The sequence below is a fragment of the Trichogramma pretiosum genome, unplaced genomic scaffold (genome assembly GCF_000599845.2).
Source record: "Trichogramma pretiosum strain Unisexual culture from Peru unplaced genomic scaffold, Tpre_2.0 scaffold6, whole genome shotgun sequence".
Taxonomy (NCBI): domain Eukaryota; kingdom Metazoa; phylum Arthropoda; class Insecta; order Hymenoptera; family Trichogrammatidae; genus Trichogramma; species Trichogramma pretiosum.
The window spans coordinates 3,309,321-3,324,189 of NW_019641678.1; the positions used below are offsets into that span (position 1 = coordinate 3,309,321).

Consider the following 14,869-nt stretch of genomic DNA (forward strand, 5'->3'; position numbering starts at 1 on the left):
GCGCTTAAAAAAAAAACGCGAACTAGTGAAGTATACGTGCGAACCGAATAGAATCTGTGTCAAGCTCAACCTGGGCACGCACGAGTATTTTCTTGCGCGTCAATTCTTTTTTTATAAAAAAAGCTCACAATTCAATCTAGCTGCGAGCTTTTACCAGCTGTCAGACTTGAAACATACTCCGCCATCCTCTTTGCACGCAAAAAACATTTCTCACGTGCGTTCGATAATCCAGAAAGAGACGAAAATACAAATGGATTCTTGTTTTAAAGTAGGGTGAACAATAATTTGCATTCTCAACTTTTACATTTCTTCATATTATTTATCGCTGAGTACTCAACAAGATTGAAGTTCGACAAATTTTAATATTCCATAATTAATAATTAATGTTTGATTTTATGAAATTGCGTAATTTTCGTGCATAAAATTTAAATAATTGACTGATACATTTTATTTAAAAATATAAAATTAAGAATTTATAGTCGAACTAGAACTCTGTAAACCAGAAAATAGGTAACAATATAATTTATTCAAATTAGCAGAATGCATAATTTAAATTTATAAATAATAAAAATAATTAAATATAAATTACAGAAAATCCATTACCAATTGTTTATATTAATGATGTATAAAATCATCATAAAATATCTTCCTCTACTGTAGTATTTAAAATTGCCGCGATTAGCATGCAGCGCTGTCGTTGATTTCGACGCTCTCGGAGCATTAACGAATTACTTTGTGTTGCGGGTAAATCTACCGCTTGATACATAACCAGCGCTCGAGCCTCGCTGCATCTGACTGAATAATATCCCAACAACTAACGCTTTCGTAGACGAGGCGTGAAGCCACCGCCATTGTACCCTTGATTAGACAGCTTTGCAATCCATTGTTTAGTTCTGCTTTTACAACTCAAAAAGTCGTATTGCTAAGAGCCAAGCTCATCTGACAGGATGGCTGAGTACTTGGCGTCCATCTTCGGCACAGAAAAAGACAAGTAAGTTTTTTGATTTAGGCGTCCATCGGCTTCTTGGAGGTTCGGTATTGATTTTTTTGCCGAGAGCGTGCATTGCACTTTAAATTATTCAAGTTGTGAAATTATATATTGTGCTTTGATATACGTGTGTGTCTTTTTGGCGGCGGTAGCATACTCGAAAACGTGTATTGCATCGTACGAAATAACCCATAATATTATTGTCTTGTGGTGCGCAAACACGCCTTTTGCGTACGCTACGGCCGCCGAATAGACACTTTCTTAATATACACATCTGATCTGAGAATATAACGATTGTTTTTTTTGTTTTTTTTTCAGAGTAAATTGCTCTTTTTACTTTAAAATTGGAGCATGCCGACATGGTGATAGATGTTCTAGAATTCACAACAAACCCACTTTCAGCCAGGTAAGATCTTCATGATATAAATGAAAAAACTTGGTTTTGAATTTTGTTATAGTTATGAATATGCTTTTACTTTTGGGATAAAAACTTCTAATCTATAATCATGTTATTATTTTTTCAGACATGTTTACTTCAGAACTTATACGTAAACCCACAGAATTCAGCCAAAAGTGCTGATGGCTCGCATTGTAAGTATTCATTTTGTGAATGTTCTTTAACCACGCTTCTAATTAAAATATCTACTTAATTATTTTGTTTTATCTGATCTTGTTTGTTTTAGTGGTTGCAAATGTATCTGATGAAGAAATGCAAGAGCATTATGATAACTTCTTTGAAGATGTGTTTGTTGAATGTGAAGATAAATATGGTGAAATTGAAGAAATGAATGTTTGTGATAACTTGGGAGATCATTTGGTTGGAAATGTTTACATAAAATTTAGACGAGAGGAAGATGCAGAAAAAGCTGTAAATGATTTGAACAACAGATGGTTTGGTGGAAGACCAGTATATGCTGAGCTTTCACCTGTCACAGACTTTAGAGAAGCTTGCTGTCGTCAATATGAAATGGGGTAAGAACTATATTATTAATTTGCAATATTTTTCATACAGACATGAAAGAATGAAAAATCTATGGAAACATACGTTCTATACTTGAATAGTTATTTGAATAATTTATTCTTCAATTTATTACTAAATATTATTATTACTATTCAAGAGTAGAATACGATCCATTTGTTTTTTAATTTATGCTTATGAACAATTCCTTCTTTAATTTTTGAGTTCACATTTTAAACCTTCAAAATACGTTCACTTTATGACTCTCTCTATTTTACAACATGAAACAATTAAGCTTTTTGTAGATATTTCACAATAATTTTTATGCATTTTAATACAAGTTTCCAATTTTTGGCATTTAATAACAAGTGCATAAATGAGGGTTTAAAAGTATCTGTAAGAGAAATATTTGTAGCAATTCTATTGAAATGCACATTTGAAAATCATAATAATTGTGTTCAAATTTTTTATATCTTAGCGCTTTGAAGGGTTTAACTGTGAATAGGTAACTTTTGTATTTCTCATTCTTTGCATTACACACTTGAAGCTGTAATTTTCATTCATTGCTAATGTAATGGTTTAATGTTTGTTTCAGTGAATGCACAAGATCAGGATTTTGCAACTTCATGCACTTGAAACCAATATCTCGAGATCTCCGGCGTTATCTTTACAGTCGTAAGAAGGGTGGTGGTGGTGGTGGTCGCGGAGGAGGCAGATCACGTTCCCGCTCAAGATCTCCCAAACGGGATCGCAAACGACGATCGCGCTCTCGTGACCGTCGATCTCGATCCAAGGATCGGCGTAAGGGTAGAGACAGTCGATCTGGACGATATTAGATACAAGTAAAGTCTGAAGTATAAATGAATTTAACAATTTGAATCATTGTATTTGTGTAAAATCCAATTATAAAATGAAATTTAGGATAATAATGTAAAAATAGGATGATGTAAAATGAACAAGAACTATAATAAAGACAACGTTTGCAGGTATGCGAACATTTTCCACAAAAAATAATTATTACTGCTAGATAACTTTTTCATACAGTTATTCATACTACAACTGTAAAATGTCACCCGTAATTTTTTACGTATTTATCTTTTGAATACAATCTCCATGTGGAAGTGAAATACCTTGTAATTGTGAACGAATTATTTAGAGGACTCTACATGCACTAGGGTTTTAATTAGAGTTCGGAAAATATATGTATTTGTTTTCTTTTCATTTTCGTCAAATAATTGGGCAAGAGAACATTGTACACATGAAACTTGTTCACGGGCGTTTATTATACGTAATCAAAATTTAAAAAATTTTAAAAAATAATCGTAATTGTAAGTTTTTAAATTTAAAAAAACACTCGATCATGTGTACAAATATTGGACACATTTTGCTGGTGTACAGAAATGCCCGTTTACAAGTTTCGTGTGTATCGTGCTCATCAAACATGTTTTCGTGTTCATTCTATCAAATAATACAACTAGTGATAAAAAAAATTAAAAAAAATCCCGAGTTGACGAAAATTTTTATATATTTTGACTTTGAAACAGGAATTATTTATACTATAGTACAACAAATACTTTGTTACTATTGCATGATACGCGGAAAAAAATTCCAACAGAACTATTTACCGACCATCAGTTTTGAGCGAGAACTGGACTCTGTGTTACCAGCGAACCATATACGATACTACAACAGTATACGAAACCGCCGTTAGTGAGTTTTTGGCGTTGCTACGCTTTCATTCAAAGTAAAAAGTTTCGAACCTGATTTTTGTATTCGGAATCTGTGAGTAAATTAGACTGTATAGGCGTATTCAAAACTAAATAATTTTAGAAGTTTATACGTTTAAATGATTAAATTTTGTACTTTTTTTAGAATTCCATATGGTTCATTGATGTAAATTTATCATTTAAATTTAAATTTTAAAATCATTTTTATTATTTTAATTTAAGTCTCAAAAAGTTGCTCGAATTTCTTAATTAGTTATGTTGAACAAGCTGATTAGTATTAAATTTACATTTGATTTCTTGAATATTCTTCGATTAAAAAGAAGAGAGATGAACGTACCATTGTATATTTACGATCAAGGCTACCTTTAGACTTGAATCAACTTTTGTACAATTTGAAATAAACAAATCTTCGCACTTCGCTCAGTTGGTTGTGAGGTCACAAAATAAGCTATAACCCCTGTCCACAAGGTTACCAGTAAAATGCTCGTATAAATTTAATATAAAAAATGAAAAACAAATTAATGATTGTTTTTATTTTATATTCAATTGTTAAATATATTTTCCTTGCATGTAAAAATAAAAGTCCATACATATATTATCTACTCAATAATATTTTGCCCATCATTCCAAAGCCGAAGTTCTTCAACCCTCCATTAACATATATTATCTTTAATTACTTCATTTCAAACATAAAAAAAAGTGTCGAAATGACTTGGATAATCTTTTCAACATATTTTTTCTGTTACTAGACGTTAAATATCAAGCGCATGAAAAAATTTGATAGAATCATAAAACATTTTTTTAAATTTCATTAAATCAGAGCGTAATCTATCATAATAATAATATTATTATTTATTTGAAATCGTAAATATGAATAATTTTCAAAACAAGATCAAACATCGTCTCGAATACTTCGTTTTGGTTAAAAATACCTCGAATACTTTTTCTTACCAGATCGATCGCGAGTTTGATTTGAAAGCTGACGAAAATTACACAGCCTGCGTATTACCTCAAAGACCACAGCAAGATGTTGTACACAAAAAATGCGTACGTATAGCCCAGTCGCGCATTCCTCGGAGTACTCGGGAGTATCGGTTCGCCCGGGTCCAAAACTCGCTTGTGCGTGGAATCGAACGCCTTCCGACGAATAGAAATAAAAAAAAAACCAAGATCAAAATGACGTACGAGCTCGAGGCATACCTGCTGTATACGTGCGTGTGTGTGTGTAAGGGTAAGCTTATACTTATCAAGGAACATCCTCGAATCCGTGTAGAGGCACGTGTTTTTGGCAGCGGTTAATTGGTGGCCAGCTGCATCGGCAAATGTAAGGCGCGTGTCGATGGGCTCGTCGAGATTGCAGCTGCCGCGAAAAAAGAAGCGCAGAGCCTGCACCTGCGCTGCGGCTCCGTCTCCGCATGCATCAGCAGCTCCAATACACAGCATACACTACTGCATATACACACAAACGACGATGTGTTTTTCTCTTTCTTAAATGTACAAGACGCGCTCGTGCCGCGAAGCAGCGCCGCACACATGCGATGCTTCATCTCGTCCACTATGGTCATTTCGGTCTTGGTCTTTATTTTTTTTTTCATCCTTCTTTCTCTGCGGAGTCTGCTCCTTGCATTTCGAATTTACGTGTGGTCTCTTTTTTATCTCCGCTCAGCTTTTGCTCCTCACTTAAATACACAAGACTTATCCCGAAGTAATGCCGAGGCAACACGACAAACGGATATAAAGGAAGATTCAGTTTGATGCAAGCAAGAGTGCCGTGGCTCCGAGCGTCAATATTTTTCTCGGATCCGAGAGATATTAATTTCAAATTGATTTAATTATTATTAAATATTATTTTACGAAATGTTTACATATTGAAATTCTGCATTCGAAAACGTTTGAAAAAGTATATAATTTATAAATAAGTTTTCCACTAAATATTTAGTTGAAATAAGTTGCAAACATGTTTGGATATTAACATTTTTATATACTTTTCTTTGGAAAGGCATTAATCCGACGCAATATTTAGGATCGAAAGAAAAACAAAAACCTTCTGTGTGTATATTGAAAAGTCTCGAGCGTGGACCCACCATAGATAGAGAGAGAGAGAGAGAGAGAGAGAGAGAGAGAGAGAGAGAGAGATTGAGAGAGAGTTGGTAACTGCGTGCTGTGCCGCGCACGCGACCCTCAATATTATAACTTTATCCCTATTGCCGCGCTATGGTCCTCGATATTGACTGAATTTTCTTCTTCCCTCTCTCCGCTATATACTTTTTCAATACTTTGATTCGCCCGAAAAGTTCGTCGGTCTCCAGGGCGAATCTTATTATCGGTGCCTACTAAAAAATAAAGAACAAGAAAACTGCCAACTTTTGCCCAATTGCCGTTACCTTATAAACCGTATCTATAATACGAGAGAGCGAGTGAGTTGACCACACGTTGCGGTCGCTTGATAAATTTGTGTTTGTGTAACAGAGAGGAAGAAGACTTCGGCATTCGGAAGATCGGCAAACGTGCCGCGGCCCCAGCGGATTGCGACGAAAGATGATGGGCCAAAAGTCCTCTCTCGCGCACGCGTGCAGTAATATTTAAATGAAGGTACCTCGAGAGCACGACAAACAACCAAAAGAGACCCATTTGCAAATAGACACTAAAGTCCTGACTCCTGAAGTTTATTTATATGGGTAAAATAAAAGGGGGAGCGATTTATAATACGCAATGGTACTCGATGCTTTGTGTATCGAGAGCTACTCTCTCACTCTGTCTCTCATCTCTAGCTCTTTCTGTCCCCCTAGTCGGCTCTCGAATTTTCACGTTTATAGTTGTTGTTTGATCATTATCGCGCGATCGGTCCATGCGGAGGTTTTACACAGACGGCTACGCGTGCGCACTTGTGCCTTTTAGAAGTACACCCCCGCACATGTACAAAGCACACACACACACACACAGTATAACGCAGCCAAGAACTCAGGGCGAAAAACTTTTCATCTTTGGACCCTTCTTCTTCTGCTTGGGCTGCGATTTCGTGCTATTTGCTCTTTTGTAATTAGAGAATCACATCGTCGCGTGTATATATATATATACGTCGAGAATTTCTCTGCGCTATACGTGCAGGTTTTGATACGATTAATGATGCTTTTATGTTAAATTAAGCAAATATACAGCGAGAGCTGAGATCTGCGCCAGCCCGCATGTACAATACTATACGCGATGCTCGAGCGCAGTTGTCGCGACTGTCCTCTTTGCCACTATGCAACAGAAGGAATGCTAATAAAATTTTTGTTCAATTTTCGCATAGTTTTATAACGTCTATGTATTCGTGGATATATTATACTTACGTACATACACGTAACTTTTGGAAAATATATATTCGCGGGTTTTTGGCGTAGCAGTGAGTTCAGATATACTTATTACATGTTTGTGTAAATATTACGACTGTAGTTGTAGACGAAAAGCTTCCCACAAAACACGTAAACCTCTAAAATGCGGCTAGCGGCGTATAAATAAATCCCAAATCCCCGAGCCATCCGATTAACGCTTTGATTTAAATTCTCTCTCCGAAAAATCATGATGTACACGCATTTTTCTGCATTGCTCCGCGAGAGACGACCTGTATCTGCAATACATATTACATAGATATATTCACAGGATCAAGAGCAGTAAGCAAATTTTCTGCTGAACTCGGCTGGATTATCATTTTCCTGCGTACTTGCGTACCTCTTAAATGTTTCTTTTTCGCGCAGAATGTGCACTGCCAGATAAGGTGAGCGCGTGCGATAAGTCGTAATGTATGCCTCTCGCGACATCTCTTTAATATATCAATTTTACTGTTTCTCCTCGCTACTCTCGATACACCGGGGATTTATTGATAGAGCCACGTAGAATACGTTTCATGCCAAGAATCAATTGAACGGTTAGAGTTATCGAGCTACAGCTGCATGACAATTTTTTTTTCGTTTCTTTTTTTTTTTTCGTTACTTTTAATCTGATATTTGATCGTGGAATGGATATTCAATTTTTAACCAAACAAATGTCTTGGAAAGAATATGTATCTTTTTTGTTCAGTTTTATACACTTTTGCAAAAATCCGCACGAAAAAGCAAGGATTTCATCTCAAAACGAACGAGCTGTCCAAGTTTGCTCCGATAACTTAGTTTCGTAGTGCGCGGACTTGTCAAACTACAGGGGCGCAGCAAATATTGAAAAATTACAAAATTACAACGACGCGTGCGTATAAATTTGCAATTACTTTTTCGTTAGCTCCGAATCTCCATAAAAGTCACGTCCTTTCCCTTTTTTTCCGCCATCTTCATCACTGCCGGCACGCACGCACACAAAGAGAGAAAGAGATAAAAAAAGAGAGAGCATATCGCGGTGCCAGAGAAACGGGGAATAAAGCAACGATCGGCTCTTCCTGCGCGCGAAAGCTCGTGTACTTCCGTCTCTTGTCCGCCTCGGCGATGTATATATCGCAGATTGGATCGAAACGCAGCTTGCGGAGGAGTGATCCTTTCACGCTTCACAATGTGTACGTCATGGGTTTCGAGCGACATTTTCTGAGAATAATGTTTTTTTTTTTCGTCGCGTCTACATCGTCATTGTCATTACATCCGCATTGCGTCGCATAATTATCGCAACTGCATTCATGGGCTCGCTAATCATACGATATTTTCTTTCATTTTTACCTTCAACGCGAACACGTGAGATAATTATTTTCTATTCACTTGCACCCAGGACATGCAGTAGCTAGCAAGGGTTACTGTAATATTTTTTCATTCGAATTTTCTATTTCAATATTCTGAACTATGCATGATTTTTTCAATGCTCCTTTCTTTAAAAAATGATGTAAAATCTTTTTGATTGCCCTGTAATTGATCGTAATACCTTCATAGAAACATGATGTGCGCAAGCATTATCAATCATAGAATGGAGTTAATTAGTTCAGCATTAGTTATTGGGAATAATACTGTAACACAGTGCCTCTCATTACTCAATGTAAACGTCCCATAAAAACTAAAGGAAAAGGGTATGGGAAAAAGAGATAATTTATTAAGAGAACTTCATGCATAATTTTTTAGAGTAACCACTATTAAATACTTTTCGGATTTCAAAGGGTAAAAAATTAATCGAACAATAACTACGCGGGCTAATTCTAAATAATGATCCTTTATATCACGAAACAAAATGAATGCCTAAACAAAAAAAGGTTTTTGTCGCGAACTCGTAGTGCAGCCAACGACAGCACGTCAAACAATGGTTGGTTATAAATACAGAGAGTTAAGGAGAACGACGAGAACAAAAGAAAAGAAATGGAATAAAACGAGAGAATTTCTGCGATATCAGCTGTATAGTGTTATAATTAACATGATTCAGCGGCGTCTCTGACTCCTCGAGGCTTTTGTACAAGTTCATCAAAAATCAAATCAGTCCCCTCGCGAGGTTTATCCGTGCGTATACGACCAATGATGGAACAAAAGGAAGTGAGTCCCTTTCATCGTCGATACAGTGTACAGAGCTTATGCATGGATCGAAAGAAAAAAAATCGACGAGCTCGTTAATCACAGTTAAACGAGCTTTTTATATTTTAGGCGAGATGCAGCGCAAAAATCCGTCGTCGTACACGGTGTAAATAGTAATTTGGCATCGGTTAGCATCGCTCGTGCAAAGAAACTCTCGCGTCGGGAGGAAAAATAATTCGAGACAGCGAAGGAGGAGGAGGAGCGAATAGTACGATCGCCCTGTTACGTGTAATCTTTGAATCGGCCAAGAAGGCGATATCGGTGCAAGTAGTACCTGTACACGCTTGGCTGCTTTTGGTTGTGGGAGCGAGTGGGACTATTTCCCACGTCCGTCTCCCTTGAGCAAGTTTCACTCGTTTATACGTGTGTGAGTGTATAATGTACACACACGTGTGCGTGTATACTCTGCTGCGTTTTCTTTTCCGCAAATCCTCCTTATGTGCACCGCATCGGCGTGCATTAATGCACCGCGCGCTGCAGGAGTGTAGTACTCCCCGATGCACTAGACGCCGGGAGTTTGCGTGCGAGTTGCACGAACGTCGGTCTACCTATAATTCCGAAGACGATCGCCATTTAAAACGAATCTTATTGCAGCCGAACGTGAGCTGCTTCATTAAGCTCGTGGCTGTACTATAAATTTAAAAAAGAAGTAGAAAAAATTTAAAGGTATCATTGCCTTTAGTTGCATCGGTCTAACATAAATATTCAAGTAATTCAAACGAGCAATTTTTCGAAAATCAATTGTTTCTTACGTTATTTTTGGATAAGGTATAGAACGCAATTTTGGAAAAATAATAACTCATTTCGATATTGCTTCCTGCATCGTACTCGCACAAAAGCTTGTGCGAAATAGCTACAGCATACATTATGGGCGATGCGCGTCTATAATAGAGCATCATTGGCGCGTGCACTGCTCATCGTCCAAGCTCGTTCATGTGCACACAGACATAACATGTATACCAGTGCGCCCTACACGCGTCTAGAGTCACTTTCAATAACACTCCCCGGCGTCCATGCGCCCAAAGACCACTATATATATTTTCGATATGTTTTCTGCGCCGATGCTGCTGTTTTTTTTTTATGCTCGTACCCACGAATACGCGTGATGTAAGCTCAGCATCGAGCATGACCGCATCACCGTATCAGAAATCAGATCCTCGTCGTCATCGAGTTTCGTCCTTGTACGCAGCCATGATGCGCATTTCATTTACTTGGCTGCGTTCATTCAATTAGGATTTTATCTTTGATGTTTTACAGACGAGATATTATGTGTTTGTGCACATGCTCTCGTATTACGATCTCGCTAAGCCGATAGAGGCGTAATCAGTGTCACGTTAATTTTTCGAAACAATAAAGTATTATATGAGCGAACGTAAAATTCGGGGAGTACACAAAACGCGACCTGTTGACGATTCTTTCGGGCAAATGCTCTCGCGATGGAGATAGTGTCAATGGTAGAAAACATTTACGAAAAGAGTAAATAAAAAAATATTTTCGGAGTAAATATCGAATATAAAAATTTCGATTTGAATAGTGTGTCGTTCGATATGACACAGATCTTTTGCGATACTTTGAGTGAAAATGTTGTTAGATCCTTTTTTTTTAGTTATTTTTGAGTTTTTTCTTTGAATGTTTGCTTTGCGCGTATAGATATTTGGTGCGAATATGCGCGCGCGAGCGCGACAACGACGAGGCTATTTTACAAGAGCTCGTTGATACCGAGACTCGCATTTGCCTATATTCCCGATGAAAAAAAAAGGAGGAAAAATAGAGAGAAAGTGAAACGACATCGGCAGTATGGTATATTTGATGTCCCGAGAGAGAAAAACGAAATCGTCGCAGGGTTGCGTGTGCATCAACTCTTCATCGACGCGCGAAGCTCTGCGTGTGTGTGCGTTGGTACGTCAGTGTGCCGCGTGTGAGTTGTTCGAATGTTGTAGACACGCGACTACGACTACGACGACGACGACGACAACGAAAGAGACCGAGAGAGAGATCGACTTTTCTCTCTCTCTCTCACTCTGAATTTTCAATCTATCGCTGTCTAGAATATCCTGTGGCAGACGTTGCACTTACAACCTATGTATATATTTATCTATCTTTCACTCCTCAATTTTATCGAGTTTTTCCGTTCTCGAGGCGCTTTGTGAGATTCACGAGATTTACTCGGGAATTCGCACACGACAGACTCTCTCGCTCGTCGAGGAGCTGCTGCCGCTTCAATTTTTTTGTTCGCAGCTGCACACAGCTCAGCTTTCGAACGACGCAACGTTTCGCGCGACTCTTAATCAAGCTCGTGTAACGAAAATAAAAGGCGCGCGCTGCGGGTACGAGTGGAAAAATTGTTTCGATTTCTCGCTGAAGGACGCGTCGGAGGAGCACCGGTATGCAGAACGCGCGACAAAGCTTATTGTAGTGCATTCTTTTATCGATGCATGGATTATTTGCAACGAAGAGCTCGATAAAACATTTATTGTATTCGATACTTCTGGTATATAAATAGTAGATAAATTTAAATAAAACATGTGATCGATCGCGGTCTCGAGCCTCGGTAACAATGCCATTTATCCGAGAAAAAAAAGCACTCGACAACCGGTAGCGCGCACAAAGTAAATATATCTAGGTATAGGTATAACGTAAGGCGCAAAAAGGGTGCGGGTGAAAGGACCGTCGAGGGGGGCACGCGTGCAAAAAAGCGATATTGCTAGGCACGCGCGATCATTGAAAAGCAATTTCAGCCGCTGCCGCTGGCTTGTGTCTAGGGCCTTATCTATGCGCCCGAGATGCATTAGCATACGCGGCAAATGTATTAAAATAATCGGAACCCGGCATCTATTTCGTTGCTCTCTCTCTCTCTGTATGTGCATGCTATACGCGCAGTGGCAGGTTAGTTCGAGCGTATAGGAAGCGCACTTGACAAAGGGCTGAATTGATGCTCTTCGATACACACATGCGCGCATGCTGTACCTATGCAGCGCATACAGTGACGTGATATAGTGTATTTATCAACCTGTGCGTGTATATAAGTAACATTTTGGTATGTATAGTGGTGGTAGTAGAGTCGGTGCTATATATGCACTACCTCGTGGGCTGCGGGATAATGAAGTATAGAAAGGGCTCGGTGCTGCCTGCCTGCCTGCTTGCCTGCCAGGCGCGCGCACTTCTCGATGTTTGAGAAGCACTATAAAGCTCTGGTCTCGTCTCTCTCTCTCTCTCTCTCTTGCTCGCTCTCTCGCGGGAGTGCTTAGTGGATCGGCTCCGACCTCTTATCTGCCCTGTTCACTCGATAGCTCGGCTGTGCGGCACCCCCCGCGCCATTTGAAAACTGAGTGAGAAAACGGGTTATATGCAGATACATCCTCTTTGACTTCTCCTCCTACCTCAGCTTCTCGAAGATCATCCGTTTCCCAGCGATCTTATTCTCGGGAACTTCGGGCCGCGCGCTAATATTTAACGCGCGAAAATCTAACGAGATCTCGCGGTCTCGAATATCGTCCACGAGATATTTTTTTTAGATTTCTCTTTTCTTAATGGAAGATTCAGCCTGCCATTATATCCGACTGGGCATTTCATTTCGACTTTATGTTTAATTTAAAGAAAGAATACCAGAAACATTTATCAAACCTTTAAAATATCGCTGCAAGATAATAGAATTAATAATTGTTCGATAATTTTGCTCCAACGTTTGAAAAATAATTACAGTGAAACTGCACGTAAACGTACGATATTGAATAAAATAACTCAAGGAAAAGTTTATATAAATTAATACAATAACAAATCGAGTCAACCTGCACCATTGCGTACGGCATAAAATTGCAACAGAATTTGAATAATACGAATATTGTTATGGGTATTGAATTTACTTTTAAAACTTAATACAAGAATGAATTAACGTGCGAACGGTTCGAGGCTTGGTTATCGAAATTTTTGATCTTTGCAATTCTTCACAGCTACAGTATATGCATCGATAATCAATTTTACTTGAGTATTGAATAATATCAAAATCGTATCTGTAAGACATTTACTTGAATCATTCGGCACAATTGTATTATTGCGATAAGAAAAATTTTTAGGAGATTGAGTACTAAAAAGAAAAGAGGAAATACAGCTTTTAGTCGAATTTCTTTATTCATTTTCATTTTCCAAAAAATTACGAAGTTTACGATATTGATGTAAAATTCTGAGATTCGCCACTAGGCGGCGCAAACCCGAAAAACAAGTACCCATAAACAAGTAAGGCTAGTTCCGGTACATAAGTAAGTCAAATTTTGAGTTTACGATATTTCGAAGTTAAATTTGGCAAGCGAGATATATAACATCTGAATCTTCTGCGTCGTCTAAGTCGATGATCTCGAAGCCTTCCTCCTCTACCTCTCGCTTGTTGAATACTTCCCCAACGTCAGGTACGTCCTCGAAGAAGACGACCGAATCTGCATCGCATTGCTCGTCTTCTATCCTCATCAAAAATCGCATGGCCTGAAAATGTGGCCAGTGCGGAGCGCATGCAAAACCATTTCCCCGGACTCAAAATTAATTTTTAAAGTTTTAACCCATAAATAGTCATCTTTATATTTAGAGTTTTAACCCATGAATAATCAACTTTATATTTAGAGTCTTAACCCATAAATAATCATCGTTATATTTAAAGTTTTAACCCATAAATAATCATCGTTATATTTAGAGTTTCAACCCATAAATAATCATGTATTTGCTGGTTGAAATAAGTTTGAAATTATTTTTTTTAATTGTAAAACCGTTGAATGTGGCTTAAGGTACTTAAATCTGTTGATTCTCTTTCGGGAACTAGAATAAGGCCATCTAGCGATCTGTCGTGGTACTTCGCGTACTATTGGTTAGTAAGAATTTTATATTTTGAATTAATGCTCGTAAAAAGATAAATATACATAGAATTTTTTCTCCTTTTCATCGAGAACAACTTTTTTGAATTAATTTAATCATAAATTTTGATTCACGGCAAGTTGTGACCGTTTGAAGCATTATTGCCATTTAAACGTGCACGTAACTTCCTTCGCCCTCATTTAAACACGACATAATGAGAAAACAATCGATTTAACGCGCCAAAAAACATAAAAAACCATTAGGTTACTTTCTGGACCTGACTACATACTCGACTCACAGCCTGCGCCGAGTTTACGTAAGGTCCAAATGATTTGTATTCTATCGCGTAGCTCGTCCTGGAGACTTTTAACGATAAGTGTAATATAAGCAGTCGCATCTGCAGCGCTCCCTCGACGGTGCAGCACCATAGCTAAAGCTGAATTATCCTTTAAAACAGGGAGAGATGAAAAATCGGTCGAGTTCGTCGCTGCGACTGCCACGGAAGTCGATCGCGTGTCCGCATGTGTGTGTATTACTACTGTACTAAATTATTCGGAAGCAAGGCGAAATTTTCCTAAAAATGCCAAAATCTCTGGCTGGCGTGGATTTTTCGCCTCCACAAACGCACACGAATATATCTATGCTGCCGCTCCTGTACGGGAACGAGGCAAAGGGACGACGGGACGCGTGCGAATTCAAGCGGAGTGAAGAATGGGAAATTTATACGCGACTATGTACATGCGCTCGAGGAGCGGTGCGCGCGGCCCTACGCGGAATGGCGAATAACATCTTTTCCGATGTTTTGTCTACTTTTTCTCGCAGACGAGCCCAACCGGATGCGCAA

At 38.3% G+C, this 14,869-nt stretch overlaps 1 protein-coding gene across 1 annotated transcript; it reads left to right on the forward strand.

Annotated features, from left to right (window-relative positions):
- Positions 1-756: 756 nt before the first annotated feature.
- LOC106648273 (splicing factor U2af 38 kDa subunit) lies at positions 757-2,960 on the forward strand. Its single transcript, XM_014365028.2, has 5 exons — positions 757-991; positions 1,307-1,394; positions 1,513-1,579; positions 1,672-1,960; positions 2,542-2,960. Exons 1-5 carry the CDS (start codon positions 948-950, stop codon positions 2,780-2,782), a joined length of 729 nt encoding a protein of 242 aa, XP_014220514.1. The 5' UTR covers positions 757-947; the 3' UTR covers positions 2,783-2,960.
- Positions 2,961-14,869: the final 11,909 nt, after the last annotated feature.

Bases quoted from the DNA above. Each gene is read 5' to 3' on its own strand.
- LOC106648273 (XM_014365028.2), top strand. From the start codon at position 948: ATGGCTGAGTACTTGGCGTCCATCTTCGGCACAGAAAAAGACAA. The intron at 1,395-1,512 runs GTAAGATCTTCA...TTATTTTTTCAG, and splicing joins ACAAACCCACTTTCAGCCAG to ACATGTTTACTTCAGAACTT. The intron at 1,961-2,541 runs GTAAGAACTATA...TGTTTGTTTCAG, and splicing joins TGTCGTCAATATGAAATGGG to TGAATGCACAAGATCAGGAT.